General features: G+C 44.3%; 1 protein-coding gene across 2 annotated transcripts in view; it reads right to left on the bottom strand.

The window, feature by feature from the left end:
• Positions 1–18978, bottom strand: part of LOC121186528 (nuclear factor of activated T-cells, cytoplasmic 1-like) — a 59675-nt gene extending 40697 nt beyond the window's left edge. The window contains exons 1-4 of one of the 2 annotated variants that reach the window (XM_041045280.1): positions 18514–18978; positions 14126–15221; positions 12102–12261; positions 3139–3341 (exon numbers count right to left, since the gene is read on the bottom strand). In XM_041045280.1, coding sequence (XP_040901214.1) covers positions 3139–3341; positions 12102–12261; positions 14126–15221; positions 18514–18634 — 1580 coding nt within the window. In that variant the 5' untranslated portion in view covers positions 18635–18978. Of the gene's footprint in view, positions 1–3138; positions 3342–12101; positions 12262–14125; positions 15222–16434; positions 16563–18513 lie in introns of those variants that run through there. The other variant, XM_041045281.1, reaches the window with a different exon arrangement.
• Positions 18979–19487: the final 509 nt, after the last annotated feature.

The raw sequence follows: 19487 nt of genomic DNA, 5'->3' as shown, positions 1-19487 counted from the left end.
ATGACCGTGTCATTATTAATCCAGCTCTGTCATCAAAGACAGAGTTGGACATTAAGGACTTCACATCACAGTTTTTAAGGGTCACAGTGATCCAAGCATTAGCAGTTCTCTGGAGGAATCCTCTGGACTGAACACACCATGGCTTACCACAATCACACAAGGTCCCACCAGCCGCACTCAGTATATACAAAGTCGTATACTTCATATATTTGGGGCTTAAACCTCTGTTAATCATTGCCACGTGTAGCAGTAGACGCTTTTCTAAGCTGTCTCTCTTTATTTATTTCATTTCACAATTTGGGAGGTAAAGGGGCGACTTTTCTTTCCCTTTTCTTAGTGGAAAAAAGGCATTCATTTTCAGACGTGACCTTTCATGAATTTAAATAAAACTTGAGTGGCTGGTAAAAAGTGAGGGAATACAAATAGGATATGGTTTGGCATTTCAGTTATTTTACATGGTAGCTATCTGGGCACTATTCCTGGAACATGGTAAATGTCAGGTTTTATACCAATCCATTTTTCCCCTTGGCTTTGCTTTGGACAATCTGAATAAAATGAAAAAAAAAAAAAATAGAAAAAAGATACCATGTAATGCTGACTACAAACTCCTTATCAGCCTTGCATGATGTGTTAATAAAGTTTTCTGTCATGCACGCAGTTTTAAAATAAACATAAGATGCTGGATTAGTTTGAAGTTTTCACTGTACAACCTGAGATGTGGGACAGTTAAATCTTCAGAACAGAAATGTTTAGATTGGATGACAGTGATAATCTTCTCTGCCAGCAATGTAAAAAGGCATGTTCAATACGTGAGCTACAAACTAATTACTTCACAGTAACTATAAAGAGCACAGTTAAAAGTTCACTGTAAATGTTTATGTATTTACCATTAAACAGGATTTTACACTTATTGTAATTCGCAGAAGACAGGAAATATACTGCTTTAAATTAAGGTATCTTATGCGTATGAAATGTTCCTACAAGAGGAAAGAAAGACAGATTGAAACTGTCTGAAAGCTTGACTGCAGCTCTCCACTGTCTGCATCCCACACACAGAGAGCGAATGATTGCTGGCATGAGAGCTGCGAGATGGATGCTGTGTTATCAAGACGACTGTTTAACAGTTCAGTGGAAAGAGACAGTTAAAGGCTTTGCTTCATCTTTGACCTTTCAGATAGCTGGGGAAGAAATTGAGAACTTTCACTCCTCTTCTTTTAGCATGTGTGCTGACGGCAAAGGGGAAAAGAAACTTCCTCTTGAATGCTGTTTGCAATATCATATTCACCCTCAGGGACACATGAAGCCAAATGGGTGAGGGGCATCCCTAAATATGATACAATTTAAGGAATACTGTGGTATTGTTGGAAATGATATTGTAAGGCAGTGTGAATATTAAAATCATCCATGCCTACCCAAAGAAGGCCACTGTCCAGGAATCTCCTATGTCCCATAAACACCTTCATAATCTCCTATATATAAAAAATCCTATACAAACATATATGGGACATATTTTTGTCTGTTAATTGGGTTGGGAGTTTGCTCATTATAAGTTCTGGTGCTCTGTAAACTTAACTGACAGAAATTAACAGATATAAATACCTATTTTACCACAAGAGGTAACAGCCTCTCGTAACCTATATTCACATACAGTGGTTGTATCCATAACACAGAGTTCTGGGCCCCAGTCCAATAAATTCACTGCTCCCTAGACTGAATGAAGCCCCAGGACAGGAGCCACTGCCTGGACACACTGCAGAGCACAGCCCCTCAGATTACTGGAGGGAGGACAAGAGAGGCCGAGCCTTATTCACCACAACCTAGCAAACTTGTTTTTTTTTTGTTTTTTTTTAAAGGTAGACCAAGATTTTATATATAGCTGAGTACTTCGTGTGATTCTAACCACACTTTCACAAAGACAAATATGTCAGTTAAGTTTAGCTCACAGACGACCAGAACTAATGAGCAGACAGCCAGCCTAATTAGCAGATACAATTAGGTTGTCGGTTAACTCATCTTGCAGTAAACAGTAATGTTAGCTAAAGTATGTGGTAGTAAATTATGCAGATAGTGTGTTGTTAGCTTCAGAGTTGCCAGACAATGCTGCTGTTTGTTAGCTGAAGTGGATAGAAATGGCATAAAAGAGCTAATTCCTGTAGGAAAGCTTCTTCACAATAAGTTTTCAGACTTTTCAGACTTACTCTCACATTGTTTCGTCCTACAAGTTTCTCTTTGGTCATAGTGCAGACTGCCACTGTTGTGTACTGGCTATTCATTTAGAAACTGGCCTTCTTCAATAATGGTAATGATGCCTGAATTCCATTTAGCTGTTTCAGTTTCAGGATCCTGGTATTGTGCATTCTGGCTCACTGTCACAGTGTCTTGGCTTACTGCAGCACTTAAATGGAACGGGGCCATCTTTAAATTATTAGTAACACCTGGGCTTCTTCTACTGTGAAAATATCTGCTATCAAAATGCCCGCTGGGAAAAACACCTGTGTTTATTTAGGTTTTACAAACGCATATGACTGATAGACTTAAATTATGCTACAAGAGTAATGCATTTTTTAAGAATACCTTTATACACTTTAATTGTCATTAATTGATTCTATTGCTACTGCTAAATGGCCACCACGATTGCCTGTTCTGTTTATCACGAATGTGGGTTCAAAATTTTTCATTGCACATTGCAGGCTACAGGGACCATGGGACTCTAAATGTTTCATGCTCTAGTGTGGTTGTTACATTTTAAGATATTATTTGTACTTCAGACTTCAGCTTTCAGCTTGGGCTCTTGGTTGGACATTTATTTTCAAGCCTCTTGCTTGTAGAGTCCCTGCACACATTGATCAGAATTAACCCATGAACACGGTGTGTGTTGACACTGAGTACTTATTTCACCTCCTTAGGAATCATGCATCTCTGGGGTGAAAGCACAAAGTTTTCAAGGCCTATTTAGAAGTGTGGGCTGTACAGTACCTATCATCAGGCATTCTGTTTGTAGACTTAAAGCACAGGGGAAAGTGCCGAGAGTATGAAGAGTGTGTGTTTTGGGTGTGTATGTTAAAGCAAGAGTTACCAGAGTAAAATGTGGAAAGAAAAAGATGGATAGGTGACTTATGGAGGTCTAAGAGCACTCACATGGCTCTCATGTTGTTTTCAGGCAGCAGAGGGATCTCCAGAATTTTGGTGTTGGATTGCATGACTTCATGGCTGGCGGTAGAGACGGTTTTGCCGGTGATGCGGTGGACCTGGTAGAAGGCATGTGGTCGCAGGAGGCGGTCGTCTGCGGTCCCTATGAACAGCTGCAGGGTGAGCGGCTCGCTTTCCATGTAGCCATAAAGCTGGCGGGAGAACAAAGGGACCCAGGTGAGAGGCAACATCAGGTTTTAAGACCCCCATTCAAGGCAACCCCTCATTTAGCGAATAGAGATTGAATGTACATCGACCACTGATAGTTAAAGGGGCCTTTAATGATAGCCCTGACATGGTAGAGGGGCTGCGAAAATAAGCCCCTTTTCTTTGTTTGTTTTTTAGTTGGGTTGGAGACCCTTTTTCAGTGGTCTTTACTGTTCTTTTTTCCAGCTAGTTCTACATTCCTTCAGGAGAGGGTGAAGAAAAAAAGTTTTTTTGATGTCTTTGAGACTGCCTGGGGTAGGGATCTCCTGGGTACAGAGATATGGAGGCTGATGGAGAGGCTGGCTTCCCATCACTTCACTGTTCATTAAAATCTCACTGCTGCTATTAAAAAAAAGCGCCTGCAGAGAGGCAAGCAGTCGACAGTGACTCAGTGGAAAGTGACCCTTAAAGAGACAAAATAAGAAACCAGGACTATCATCTCAGGTCTGCCCACATGATGATGCCCACAGTCATTAAAGTGTATGAAACTGATGACTGGGCTAATACCAATTTTCCCTGTTTACAAATGAGTTAGATTTACAGGGTGAAACCCATGCATTAAATAGCATTAAGAAAAGGATTCCACATCATGGCATGCCCATGTTCAATGAACTACCTGTGGACAATGTCCTCACATAGGACATTGTGATGAATATCACAATGATAATCTGTATTGAATATCAAAATAAATTTAGAGTGGAGTAAGTGTTTCTGTATAGGTGCAGAAGTTCTGCAAACTTTACACCTAAATGTGATAATAACACAAAAAAACACTTCACAGAGTTTGGCATGCAGACGGAATCCAGCCCCTTTGCCTTTGGGCAGTTATGAACATGCATTATGATTTCCATTAAAGCTCACAGACTGTGTCCCACTGTGATGAAAGAGACTCCTGTATCAGAACCACCACTTCAAACAACTACCACTTCCTCTAGCAGGCCTCCATTAGCTGCTACTGCACAACTAATAAAAAGATCAAATCTTAAAAAAAGAGAAGAAAAACTCCATGGCCATACATAGTTTGAAAAGTACTGTTTTCTTTGGGGTCAGCGGCACTTCAAATACAAACTGCTAAATCACATTCAGCATCCCTGGATCGTTTACTGACAATGTCTAAAGCAACATAATTTGATGTTTCAACCAAGTGTATAATGGCTCAAAAATATGACCATAGAGACAGGGTTGCAAATTCCAAAGTGTGGTGAAGGACAACTGATACTTTGTGAGTGATGTCTGACCAGAATAATTTGCCAACCAAATGTGGATTTCTGGTGGGACTGAAGTTTAACACAGCAGACCTCCCAGGATATGGTTTCTCTTTGCAGTGCGAAGTGGTCGTATGCTCATATGGGTGTATGTTGGTGTGGGCTCAGAAATCTCTCCAAACCTAAAAACTTTCAGGGAGCTGCAGAATACATCTGGTACATTGGAAACTGAGAGGACTAACTTCTCATCAAGCCGACCTCCGTGGATCCACCCAGGTGGCTACTTGACCGCATGTGACATTTACTGTGAGGGATCACTTACTCAAGCCCTGGGCTCACCAAGCCATGGCCACCAGTGGAATCCCACAAGTTGGTCAGTTACCCCAGCACACACCAGCACATCACTTCAGACCAATTTTCTTTGAGCTCCGTCTGAATGAAAACAGTGGTACCGTCAAACGGAATAAAAGACCCCTGTTGTTTATCTAACAGACTGAGTCATATAACAAAATGCAGACCACATGTAACCTATGACATAATCTGATTAATGAGTTTATAATTACCTTTGTGGGGTGGTCAGGGATGGAGGGTGTGAGGAGGAGGAAGGCTGGTGGAGGACTGGAGAGCTACGTCATTAGAGGTCTGTGGAAATTAGTGCTACAGTGTCATGGACACCTAATGTCTTTGGTTTGAGAACAAATTTTGTCTGGATACTGTGTTAAAAGTTGTCTCGCCTGATAATAAACATGAAGACTGGATGCCTTTGGTCTGTACTTGATGACAGATCTTGGATGTGGGACGAGGCAGAGGATGTGTTCTTTTTTTCCCCCAGTTCCACAATTTTCAATAATAATTATGTTGAATAAAAATAGGCTATGACTTGTCACTGGAGCAGAGCATATATCCATATGTCTCAATAATCCAAGCACCAGTGGTTATCTGCCTTTGCCTTTTGATTCAAATATCAAGGGAAGTGCAAAGGGAGTGGTTAAGCTACGGCTGTCATTCATCCCCAGTTCCAACCGTCCTATTTTTCTCTTCACCTCCACATAGTGTCTCTAGCAGCTGTCTTGACCTGTGAGCTAGTCACACATGCTAGTCATCAGTGAGTTAGGCCGAGGTCAGGAGCTTCTTGAAGTCTTGGCATCCCACGGGACCACTTCATCTATGCGGTGATCTCACCGGCAGACCCCGCTCTGCTTGTTATATTTTACTTATGGTGTCACCAGTGGTAATTATCCATAGCCACACATGCTACCAGTTACGTGCGTATTGACTCTTGAGATGGCTATGGCGGAGCATGAGGTACAAATCTGAAACACCGGAGCGTTAAATTGCATGAAGTTTCCTTATGATTTAATAAAACGCAGGCAGCCGTGCTACAAAGCAGTGTCGTCTGTCACTTTTGCCTTGGTAGACTTCTTTGGATTTCACAGTGACCTCCAACCATTACCTCAGCCGCCACGTGGCTGTAAGGGGGGCCCGAAAGAGAGGCAAGGGGGAGGGGGGGGGGGGGGTCTTCATCCCTTCACTCGTCTTGCGGTAGCGCACGATGACGGTGGTGTCCTCACTCAAAGCCGTAGTGACCTCATGGAGGAGAGGAAGTGATTAATGAGGTCAGGTAGTCCTCTTAGTGACGCTGGTCTTCCCAGCAGCAAAGAAAGGCGGTCTGGTCCCCCCTGGGCAACCTCCCTCGATTCCTTTACCATATGTGCTCCCCTGACCCTCTCCTAAAGCCCCCCCCCCCCCCCGCCGGCTTCTGCTAAACTGCTGTGATGCTCACTCAAATGCACACCACAAGCAGAGCGCAAAACCTACTTCTTCATTTTATTCTCAAAAGGGAAATAAACTGGGGGGGAAAAAGTCGAGATAGTGTCGTAAACTTTTAGTGTGGGCCGACGACAGAGGCTTCACACACACCTGTGACCTCAGTTTTGTATTTGTGTCAAATGCTGCCTGCGAGGTTGGACCAGAAAGCCACTAATTTTGACCAGATGAGCTTCTCTAGCTGCAGCCTATCTGGCACACGTACTGTATATTTATTTTGAGATAATCGAAACCAAGTTTGAATCCAGGCTTGATTTGAAGCTGTCTCAGGGTGCCAACTTCTGCCACTGTGTCAGCAAGATCCATTTACACCTCCCACTGCAAGCCACTGTTGCACGACCCATTTTTGATAGCTGAGTCTCAAGTAAAACATTGTGAATAGGGCAGCTGATGCATTAATTGTGTAATTGTATGCAGCTGTATTGTCTGGGTCAGTTGTGATGATGTGGAAGAGGGAGCTAAAAAAAGGGGAGAGGAGGGCACATCCCAACCACTTTCCACCATTTATCTCCCTGTGGCCTTTGGACCACTGCAGATCCATCATCAATACAGAAAATTTAAGTCCCCAATTTTTTAATGTATATACATTTCATTTTTTCTTTTGCAATGAAAATCAACAGTGATAATTTAAGTTTCACCTCTAAACAGACATGCAAATAGATACATATATACATATTTATGTACACATTTTATCCCTCATTCTCTTCAGCAATAGTGACATTCTCAATGCTGCCTGCACCTGGCGCCTCAGTAGTTCAAAGAAAGGATTTGAGCATGTAATGTTTAATAATGACTTGCTGGTAAATTAGATATGTCTGGCCGGGCTAGAAATTGAGTGTGAATACACTCCACAGGCCTGCAGTGGGCTGCCTTCTATCCCTCTGCAGTGATTTCATCACTGCCTGGAGAAATGTCATGACTCGTAGAAGTCCACGTGGCGCAGAGAATTGGGGAGAGGAGAAGGCGAAGACGACTGGAAGCAGCAGAGGAGGCGGGGGGGTGGGGGGAGTGACTGAAGCAGGGGAGGAGAACTACAACAGCAGATTCAGGCTTTTTCCCATTATCACGCTCCCCTCTCTCTGTCAAGTGCTGACAGTCACACAGCCAGCCTTTGCTGTACCCAATTAAATGTACACTCATCCAAGTTGTCTCTCCTTCCAGACTTTACGCTATCACCCTCCTGCCCTGCTAATGTCTCCAGTGCCTCATACTGAATGCATAAGGCAACATATGCAATCCTTTAATGTGCTGCGTTTCCATGGCTCCTAATGCAGCTCCTTTTATAAGCAACCAAACAGCTATATCCCTCAAAGTTTTTGTTGAACCTAGTACTTTAGTGTTATGTCATTGAGGGCACCGTTTCAAGCACTACCCCATGTCTAGACCAGTGAGGGTCCAAATTCCATATAAAAAGAATGGCTTTCTTACCAGAACAGTCTGCCATTAGAAATATCTCCCAAACCTACAGAGAATCTGAGTCAGATGATGCACGCACAACTGCTGTGCCCCCCCCAGTAGCAATGCTACCACCGGTGTCTTACCTCATAAATCTGTGGGCTGTCTGGTTATCACCTCAAACTGGTGAAAACGATGCACATTTCGCTCAGTTTTTTTCCACTTGTTATTAACTGGTAATTAGTGGTAGCCCAATACCAGTGTAAGGGAAGCCCCGCCGATGGAGAACCACAATTTAAGAGTGGCATAACTACCCCTTTGGGCAATGAATAATAGCCCTGACTAAGCTCTAACAGCACTACAGGGTACACCAAGCCTTTTGAATATCAAACAAGAGGCGGCAGTAGATTTAATGAGCAATTAGCAGCTACAGTATAGGGTGCTGTAGATCAGGGCTTTTCTTTGAGACATTACGCAGCCAGCAAGGACCGGATCCCAAGGTGAAACTGCACATGCGAAGAACCGAGCACATGTTTACCAAGGTCTTTCATGTCGTCGTGGCGGAAACATACTGCAAATTTGATGTGCATTACATGCAGTTGCAAGGGAACGGAGATGGGTATTAAGTCACGCACACGTTAATAGGGATGATGGCCACATCCTGCTGAAATTACACCATGTCTGTTGCTGCTTTAGACTTAATGAGAGAGTGGGTGAGAGTTTGTGTATGTGTGAGAGGGGAAGCCCTATAGGCCAGTCATTATCCTATATGAACTAGCCATATGCAGGACTGCGCTGCGTGCTGGGCGATAGCTTTAATACTCCACAGGTGTTGTTGTCTGCTGTTACCATGGGCCTGGCGGATGTCTGTGTGTTTCCTGACTGAGTCTGAACCTGAAAGTATTTGTAACATCTTCAGCTGAACCCACATATTAGATCAGAGCCGGGTCACATCCTCGGTTACTATACTCTCAATGAAAATAATTCGGCACAATTCCACTTTTTTCCCCACTGCTCTCCTCTGGAAAAAGCCATCAATCAATGCCACTGCAGTATTCTTAGTGAAGTTAGACCAGGTTGTAGGTTTTCCTGAGCACGGCTACGAAAATCATCCTGTAGACAGTTTGGCATAGCTGTGGTGGGAGAGGGGAGCGTCTGGAACAGTGTGAGAGGAGCCGATAGAGTACCCTAGATCCCCTTAATGGCGCTGTGGTCTGCTGCAGTAAATAAAGTGGAAAAGCAGCCACGGGGGTCACACAGTGAACCAATCATGAGCGAGTAAGTTAAAAGGCTGCGGATGTGAAGGAGGAGAGGGAGGGATGGAGTGCGAGTCCAGAATAAATGAATGAGATTTGGAACAGGAAGTGCAGAGAGCTGGTCCGAGCAGTCGAGGGGTAATGAGTCGAGGTAACCCATAATCTGGAGGTTTTCACTGCTGTGCGGCTGGAGTTTAGACACTCCGTTCTCCCCGCGCACCCATCCCACAAGCTCTCCATCCTGTGCTGAATGTGTTGTGGTTGATCTACTGCAGCTAAGGATGATGTCAGACCTTAGAAATGCTAAACTTTCATGTGTTTATGTCAGGAAAACACCTCTGCTTGTTACCGAATAACAAGACAACAGCAGTAAATGAACAGTTGAGTATTTTGGTTTGACTATCTGTCAGTTGCTGTCTCTCTGGGGGACATGGCAAGCTTTAGAAACAGTGTATCCCTTCATGTTTTTCATCTTGCTATTTCTTCATCCAGAGCTGCTTTCCAACACACATGTCACCATCACTCATTGCGCGTGTCTGATCATCCATGAGCTAAAAAAAACAATAGAGCTGTGGATGACTGGGCTTCAACCGAGGGAGGCCTGCTGCTGTGGGTTTGGGAGATGGTTGAAGGATGAATGGTTCACAGGGAACGACATCCTCAGGCCCCCCAGGGAGGGAGGGAGGCACCGGTGCATGGAAAGGGAAGGTGGCGTCCGATGGGCGCTTGGATTCTGAATCCTATCCGCCACCACCCCTGCCTCAACACCCCCACCACCGCCATGCTCAGCCAACCTCAGGGCCACACAGGCCCTAATCAGCAGGATACAGAGCATCTCCAGGGGCAGCTGAGCCAAGCCCCAGCTGCCTGGTGACTCCCTCTGCCCCTTCTCTCTCTTTCTCTCTACTCGATCCAGTGTTAAGCACAAACACACACGCACACACGCACACACACACGCACACACACACACACTCTCTCTTAGCTTCTTCCTACACCCATGCCCCCGTGTCATTATTGACTCATTCTCCTTGACTGCACCTCACCCATCCAGCGCCTGCCACTCATTACCACAGGGCACTGGGGACTACAGCATACCCTGTCCTCCAAGATTAGGCTACAGCAACACAATTTCACACAACACTAAAACAAAGACTAAGATAGTGATAAGGGGTAAGACACTCAGATGTGAGAAATCTTGTACTCACAGTGTGCAAAAACGCCTTGAAGATACACTACATTCTATTCTGTCTACAGCTACTTTACCCTCTAGCATGTACACAATTGCCCAATCTTTATAGATTTATCTTTTATGCTTCCAGTGGTTTCCCTGTTATGAAACCCTCCAGATATCCCAACTGACTGCACATGCAACATCAGAAGAATAAATCACTCCACACCAAAAAGTAAGAGTAAAATTTAAGTTATGCCAGTAAGGGGGAGGTGTGACGGCAAAGCAGCTGTCATCATATTTTCTCTGTGACTACTACTCACTGATAATTGCTTCACATACAGAGCAAGACTTGAAAACATTCCCACAAAGCAATAAATTGGTGCCTGCACGGTGTGAAATAAACAACCAGAGTCATCAGTCTAAACCTGGACAACACTGTGTATGTGTAAGATACACTGGACGCTGACTCATGACTTTTCACCCTCACCCCCAGAGTGAGTCAGAAAGTGGCGTAAGCTAAATCAAAACCAGTCTCACCTGCTGCAGCTGTGCATGGCAGGCTGAGTCTGGCGAGCATCATCGGGAGGCGCGAGGGTAAAATGTTGATTCACCCGCATGTTGATATACAAAGGTTTGTAATGAAGGGGAATAATTACCTGTATTTACAGAGAAAACCTGAGGGCTGACAGACCTGTTTATAACACCAAGTTGGTCAACTGCTGTCAAGTGTGTTTGACTCTGAGCAGACCGGGATGTGTTGACAGCATCTATTTACAAAACAGCTGTGACGCTAACAACGTCTAATGCAAAGTGTGTGGCAAGGATAGAACACCAACACCAACCTGTACAGGTCCACAAAAAGAAAAAAAGGTTTTCTCTGTGTGCAGTGTTTGCATTGGCTGCCATTTTTCATGATACATCTTTGAATTCGTCCTTTAACAAAACTTTCACCAGTGAATAAACTGTTATTATTAGTTTAAACACAGTTTTAGTTTGAACTGACTGTATTCAATTTATCCTCAACCTTAAGGACATGCACACGTCACTAATTCTCCGCCTTGAGCAAACTAAGATGTCAGCGCAGTGTGATGACAGTGTAGCGGAGAAAGGAGCTCTGTGCTGTGCTGCTGGTGAGACTGACGTGTGCTCTTTAAGTGTTCGCCAAGTACAATAGTGAGAGGCGATGGTCCTGTTCTATACTAATTGAGTCAGCATGCATTGCTGCTGGTCAGAGCAACCTTTTGCAGCAGCAGATTGACTCCCAGCATCAGGGAACATTAATAACACAGCATACAAGCATATACAGAAACACAGACTGTGGTGTGGATATACTGCACAGCAGTTAGAACAAAGGCTTGAGGGCTTTTAAAATCTAGTTCAACATGTTTGCAGCAATAATGTATCTGTAATATTGTAATATTATAATATTATCTGATATGAGTCTAATATTATTTCTCCAGAAGGAGCAGTAAGACTTTTAATGCTTTGAAAGAAAACTGTATAATTCAAAGGTCAAAAATAAAGAGAAACAAAAATGAAAAAACATCAAAGTCTAGACCTGTGAAAGAAATTTCATAGCTGTGCTGACTTTGCTCTGGGACTACATGCTGTCATAAAGTCTGCGACAGCCAAACGTCCGTGTCACAAGCTTATTGTTGGACACAAAAAAAAAAAAGAGCTGGTAATCAGCACGCACTTGTCTGCTTGTTACCACTTATGCTGTAATGACAGCAAATTATTACACAGTTTCGACACACAAAGCTAACTTTGTCTCTAAAATTTGCACAGTAGGTCTCATAGGTTTGACTCAGTATACAATTGCTGTCTGTGCATATATTGTCAGTGACATACCTGCACTACAGGGTGTCCTCCAGAGAGCGCCTTCACGGCCCCTCGGCTGCCTTCAGTCTCATAGTGAGCCCTGTGGTGGGACTTTGGCTGCACCTCGATCTGTAGGTTGTACGGGCCGGAGCACGATGGAAGCTGCCAGTCAAGAGCTGGCAGGGATGGGCTGGAACAACACGACACATTGCTTATTATTAGGATAAGCACCCCCCCTGCCACTGATTGATATAATAGTGAATTGACTTTTATCTAGTCCATGAAGGATTCACACTCATGGTTTGGTTATTCTTTCCTTAAAAAACATGAAGTGATGTGCTTAACATTTCCAGTTGGCTTGGAACAAAAACATGGAGAATAATTGCTCTTTCCGTTTTTCTTTACTTTACTATATCCTACTGTATTCTTACAGCTGAAGTCACATTTGATTTGCCAAAGGTTTTTCCACGGTTCAATCACTGCCAAGGAAGTCTGAATGAAAAATTTCTAAACTCGCTTCAAATTAGCTTCAAATTAGGACACTTAAGTGTAATCCTGGCTTGAGCCTTCTCCATTTCATCATGGTCTATAATCTAATCAATTAAAGTCATTCGCTGACGCGTGTAATTCCTTGGGCCTGGGTAATAATTAGTGGCCCTTTCTATGAAAAGTAAATGAGAGACGAATGTGCCCTGGTTAGAGAGCAGTGTGTTTTTTATTATGGTGTGACAGGTGGAAACAGACACAGGAGGAGTTAAGAAAGTGACAGTAGGAGGAAAGACATTTCTAGGGCACAAAAACAAATCTCAGAGAAACTGCAAATCAGCTTATCCGTTGATACAATTATTATCCATCCCAAACTGATAACTGTAAAATTATAAAACACAACTGCACTTGTAGTGCAGACGATGGAGTTGGAACAGTGGAACAAATGGAATAAAGTCAGCAGCACACCCTGCCTTGGAGCGTGATATCTCTTTCTCAGAGCTACAGCTGGCCTCCCTTAACATCATTGTTCTCGAGATGTAGACTCAGAGCTTCCCCTGTGAAGACCGTAGAGATATCTAAACCAAAACAAACATGTGCAAGACAATATTTCTCCGCGCCGGATGCCTGGTAAAAGCAAACCCCTGACCTGAAGGGTGGCTCAACTGAAACCAATCTCTGGCATCTATGTGGAACTTTGCAGGCTGTTTGTTGACCCAAAACGAACTGATTTCCCACTGCAGGGCTTTATCTGCCCAGTCAGAGCATGACATCACGTTAGCTCCACAGAAAGAGATGGGCTGATGGCGCGGCAGGCCAGAGCAGCGAGCCGCCTGATTAACCCACAGACTGCTTCCCCTTCAGCCATGCCTGTCACCATTACTTCCTGTTGCTCACTATCTTAATCAAACACTTGATTTCTGACAGGAAAGAGTGAAAAAAAATGCCACGAGGGACACAATTGAAATTGAAAAAACTTACCTTGTTCAAAAGTAAAAAAATCAATGACATAGCTGTGCGCATGGATATGTATGTGTATGCGTGTGTGTGACTGTGTGCGTATGTTTGTGTGGAAGTTTCTACAGCAACAGTGGTGCACACACATGCTGGGCAACTCCTCCCTGTGAAATATGATTTATGAAATAGTTTTGATCTTCAAAGAGAGTGCTTTTGGAAGTGAAGAGCATGCAACTTTTGGATTTCTGCCGTTTGATACGGCCTTTGAAGATTAAAAACTAAAACAATCTTGTCCTTACAATAAATAAATAAAACTAAATATGGAAAAAGACAACAGCAGAGTACAGTAGTGGCGCTGTTGGGTGAATTGTGTTTCCTTTTCCCTGTCTGGAAAAAAGTAGTCCTTAGGCCGAATGTTTGAAACCATAAATTTGTCTAAATAAGTAATCGTCTTTTTGCTTCATTGTCTTCTCACAGCAGTTTAGAGACAATCCTGCTGGGCTGGTTTTACATTGACTGGTCCAGTCATCTTTGTGGATTCATATGAGTAACCTTGGTAAAGGACTGCTGAGTTTATTTGACAAAACAGAAGCCAGAGCAGCTCCACTTACCTGAGGTAAGGCTTGGGTTTAGACCAGGAGTACGGATGCTGGGGCACGTCCAGGAACCCTCCGCAGAAGTTCTCCTTCTTGAGGGCCAGTCGGGAGGGGTAGTCCTCATGGCAGAGCTCCCCATCGGGACCCAGCTCCTCGCCACCAGGCTCCACCTTCAGGCTCATGGAGGGTGAGTGGTCCAGCATTGTCTTCCGTGTCTTGATTGGGATTCCCTCCCCCATGTCTATCACTCCATCTGTGGTTAGAGCGTTGATGGCGGCTACTATGGCAGAGTTGGTGTACTGGTTGGTGTTGGCGAGCCAGTTCTCATCTGTGACGCTGACCCTGGGGGAGCCATGCGGAGAGGGCGTAGGAGACTGGTTTGGTGAGCAGGATGTCTGATGGTAGGGGGCACCGTTGAAGCTGTATTTTCTCTTCCCTATTCCCCCACCTCCGCCGTTGCCTCCACTGCAGGAAGGGGAGTTGGGCCTGGAGCCGCGAGGTTGAGCTGGCCAGCCTTCCTCAGCCATGGCTCCTATCTGAGGGGAGGTGGAGGGCGAATGGTGAGGGGAACCTGCAGGGCCACTGGCATGTGGGCAGGACAGAAGCGAGGATGAACCCCTAGGAGAAACGCAGGGAGACTGCCAGGGGGAGTTCTGTGGGGAGTTGTCATAGTTGTAGAAGCCAGACTCGTAGGAGGACGCCTCGGAGTTACAGCTGCGTGAGGAGATGCTACTCGCAGGGCTGAGGCAGGTGGGATCACGGTAGCCGTCTACACTAGGTAGTGTCAGAGTGACGATGGAGTTAACGCCTCTTCTGATGATGTGGTCCTCACTGTTGCTCTCCTCTACCTTATCCTCAGGGTACTGGCTGTAGGCGGTGATCTCAATACGGGGGCTTTCCAAGGCTGGAGCCCCATTGGGTCTCAGGCCATGGGGCAAGTAATAGCTGGAAGCTGCATGGTTATCATTTTGGAGGCTGTAGTTTGTCTGGTGGCAAGAAGAAACTGAGATGACTGGGCTGGACTGTAAGGTGTGGTACTGGGTGGCCAGACAGGGGTTTCCCATGCCCAGTGGAAGGGACAGGCTGACGTTTGGTGTGTAGCTGTATGCATCTGAAAAAAACAAACAAATATATTTTAACTGTAGAGAAGTGTAGTTCATGACTGCATGCCAATGCAAATGTCCAGGGCCATTACATTATGGTGGTCATTAAATATGGTGGTGATTAACTCTGGTGACACTTTAGAACAAAACCCCTACACAACTCTCACCAAAATGTCTCGCAGCAACTGGCTACCTCCCTTCCTTATAAACATCTGGACAAGCTTAGCAATCTTGTCAAAGCCGTTACTGTATGTGGTTGCTGTGTAGTCGCGAGTTGCACAGCCACTCTGTTTGTTTGATCAGTTCATCTAAGGCTCTATCTGGCACGCCCTGCTGTCATATGTACTCTACAGGAATTCCTCCAGCAGCGCTGATGGATGCTTTATTTGATTGATTGCATCACTCACTGAGTGAATTAGGCCCTCCCCTGTGGAAAACTGACAGCACTCTCGCATCGCTCTGAGCTTGTGATTAAGTCAAAGAGAGTTTGCTGCAGCGTTACACACAGATGCACCGTGGCACACACACAAACAAAGGGCACGCACAAGCAAGCACACAAGGAAATCTTAGGCAGACAAGTGCATTGACACACAAGCTCAGTCAGTGGAAGCACATATAGCCCCAGCAGGTATGCCACTTCAGTTAGCCTAGTAGCAGCTGGCTGCTGTGTCAACAGTTGTAAACCTCACGTCTGCCTTTTATTGATAATGTCAATAAGGGTAAAAGTGGTCATAGAACGAATACCATTCAGTCTGAAACTCAGTGAAGGGCATTCCCCTTGATGCAGTGTGCTATATTTGTAAACCACAACGCTGTGCATCACATGAAATGATGAATCTGTCACACACCACATAATACGTGGGTAGGAAGTCTAAATTTAGTTTGAGAATCTATTTTCAAAGGTGATTATACGACCTGCGTCAAGTTTAATATCCTAAGTTCAGTGAGGCTCAGAATCTTTTTAAAGTGGCCAGCAGATAATAACCAAGCTTAACATAGAAAAGCCAATCTGAGATCTTGCTCCTCCCTTTAAAAAACTGTTAAACATTTACAGAACAGAGACTCAAGAAAGCTAATTCAATTTTTATTTTTTAAGTCGTCTTTTTTTAAAGTATCACAACCTTTTACATCTTTTAAACTCCAAAAAACACTCACTTAAGCCATTTTCTCCATGATGCATGAATATAGACAACAAACCCTGCATTGCCCTTCAGTACCCACCTCTCTCAGGTTCACTCTGGTCACCTTGGCTGGATTCAGACACATAGCTGAAATCAAAATCTTGCTGTTTATGCAGGAAACTCATCTCCACCCCAGTGATTACACACTAAGTTTTAACATAAAAAAACTAGTATGCCTTCAGCTCAGCCTCCTCTGATGCTTTTCTCCTCTGGTTTACTCTCTTCTGCTGAACAGATGATAATCTCCTGCCCACTCCACCCGTTGTGACACACCTCTTTACTTCAAGCCTGAATGACTTTGCTTAGAGTTGCAGCTGTTTTTTTTTTTTTTTAATTTCTCTGAACATGTGTGCGATCAGTGCACGACGCTGTAACATACCTCACTTTTTCTAACACCCACTCAAACACACTGAGGCTTTCACTCTTGTGCGCTGCATGATCTTGAAACTTAGGGTTTTCCGGGTCACAAGCGTCAAAACTGCTGAACTAACAAAATTATACCAGATCATAATTTGTGGGGTGAGACAAATGAAAGAAAAATAAAATGACTCACTCTTGCACTCAAGGCAATGCTTCTACAATTGTTTGCAGGGCCTTCAAAATGTGGTGTAAGCAGAGTTAATTTGAAAACACTGGCTATCACACAGATTATAGCGTGCTCTTTCTGTCCTCCACAATTTTTCTCAATTATGCTATCATGATCAAAACACACTCTCCCCACAACCAAACCAGCATGTCTAAAGAATGGATGGGTTTATCCACGGGGATTGTGGTCTAGGCTGGGCTCAGACTGACGGGACCTCAGGGAGAGATAGGTGGTCGCCCACAGAAGTCATCTGCAGCCTGTGGAACTAAGAACCCTGGGGCCACTTATTGCACATGGCTGACTATGGGCTATGGCAAAACACCAGCGGAGTGTGTCTGTGTGTGCCTGTGTGCTGGTGGGTCTATGCATCTGAGTTTATGTGTGATAATGACGCAGCCCTCGGCGTACTGCTGAAGCTGTGTGTGGTTAAGCATGTCTCCTTGTCAAGCAAGCTACCCGGCATCCCTGGATACACACAACCCAGCTTTTGCTCCCTCTCTCTCTCTCTCACACACACAAATTTACACACACACACGTCTGTTACCAATTATAAGGCTTAGGAATGAGGGGCTGAAATGAATAATAATACAGCCCGTACCCGACCATCTGAAACCTCAAAGACAAAATGAAATTCCCAAAATGCACAAAAAGCCACTGACTTCATCCCTGGAAGACTGTGTGAATTAAGACAAGACAGTTAATGACTTCTGATGGACCAAATCAAATTTTGCTGCCATAAATACAGAATCAAAGAGCTAAAAAAACAAAACAAACAAACAAAAAAAACAAACGGGGCAAACTCAGGCTGAATCATCCTGCATGCTGAAGCGTTTCTAACTCCTGACCACTGCTCTACAGCTCACGCCTGACCTCTGGCCTCCCAGAGCACTGGGAGATCCGACAATCCCCATCATTTTTAATTTCATACCTAGTATTCGAATTTGACATGAACCTCTTATCGAGAGGAGTCCAGGGAGACAGCAGCAGCATAACCCTATCAACATTCATTGCACATGATGAGAAGCACCTGCGAGGCCAGCTGGAGACACCTAATGGTGTGGATGCAAAAAGGATGCATGCCACGCAATATACTTGAGTGACTGCTAATTTGATCCTCATGTAAAGCAAGAATTAAGTGCAAAGTGTCTGGAATTTATTTAGTGACATTTACAAAATAATATGTCACATTACAGGATTATATATGGATGTTTCCTTAAAATATATGGTTTTAAACTGTAATAACTAGAAATCATAAAATGACCAAATAGAAATATACTGACAATTAATTAAGTTATTTACAGGCGAATTTATTTAATTTTGTATTTACATATTATCTTACAAAATAGCTGTAATATCTTCATTCTAAATGCTTCCCCAGACTTTACAGTAGTGCACAAGGTCCCTATCAGTTTGCATTAGTTGCAGCACCTAACGGCAACACACCTTAAAATCAAATGAGCACAGCAAAGACGGCGTATTCACATCTGAGCGCCCGTTAAAGCACCGAGTCGAACTTAAAGCGTTATATTTTACCTTCTTCTGCAGACTTCATATCGGCGGCGAGAGAGGTGAGAAGCTGGAGTCCCCGCTCCTTACCGACTGTTGCTCCAAAGCTGAACTTGGAATTGACGCTCAGGCAGAAGGTATCCTGCATTCAACAAGCGATGCGCAACTTTCTCCGGCTGAGAGACTGTAATGAACAACACCTTCACCGAAGATAGAGCACTGCAAGAATTGGTTCACTTCATACACCGTTAAATAAAAGCATAGTTCGGAAAGAATTTCACGAAAAGCGAGTGTACAAGTTGGAACCACAGCGCGGTGAACCGTGCGCTCCGAATGAACAGGGTTGGTTGTACAAATGGCTCTGGAGACCGGCGCAGGTAGGAGCTGCTGAGGGGACCGTGGGTGAGGTGAGTTTGTCTCTCTTCAGCCCAATGAAAGTATTCAAGAGTCTCCCCAGGTCGATGACGCAGCGCGGTTTGTCAGAGGGGCCGGCTCCGGTGCTTTTAAAGCTGGAAAACACCCTCCGTCTCTTCAGTGCGCCGCCCATACGGGGTGACGCGGCCGGCTCCTGCAACCTCCTGGTCCGCCTGATGATGTCTTCCACTACCCTGGGATCCCATCGGAGGACGTGGGAGGTGGGAGGTGTGCGAGATACGTGTGTCTGCGCGTGTGTACACACGCAAACACGCGCAGACACACACACACACACACACACACACACACACACACACACACACACAGAGAGAGAGAGAGAGAGAGAGAGAGAGAGAGAGAGAGAGAGACCCAAAGGTAAGTTTAACAGTCTCAGTTGATATTGCCACTAAAACTAATGTTCAGATAATGTAATAGATTAAGATTGTATTTAAATTTTAAAGTTACATAAGTCACAGGTGGTATAAAAGGGCACAAATTAAATTACTAATTAAACATGAATTAAACATGAATTATCATTCCTTATACTTCCACCTTAAGTTAATTGCCAGTTTCTTCTTTCCTGGATA

This window comes from Toxotes jaculatrix, chromosome 8, assembly GCF_017976425.1.
Source record: "Toxotes jaculatrix isolate fToxJac2 chromosome 8, fToxJac2.pri, whole genome shotgun sequence".
Lineage (NCBI taxonomy): Eukaryota > Metazoa > Chordata > Actinopteri > Toxotidae > Toxotes > Toxotes jaculatrix.
The sequence above is the reverse complement of the archived record's forward strand: the minus strand, read 5'-3'. Positions and strand labels throughout refer to the sequence as shown.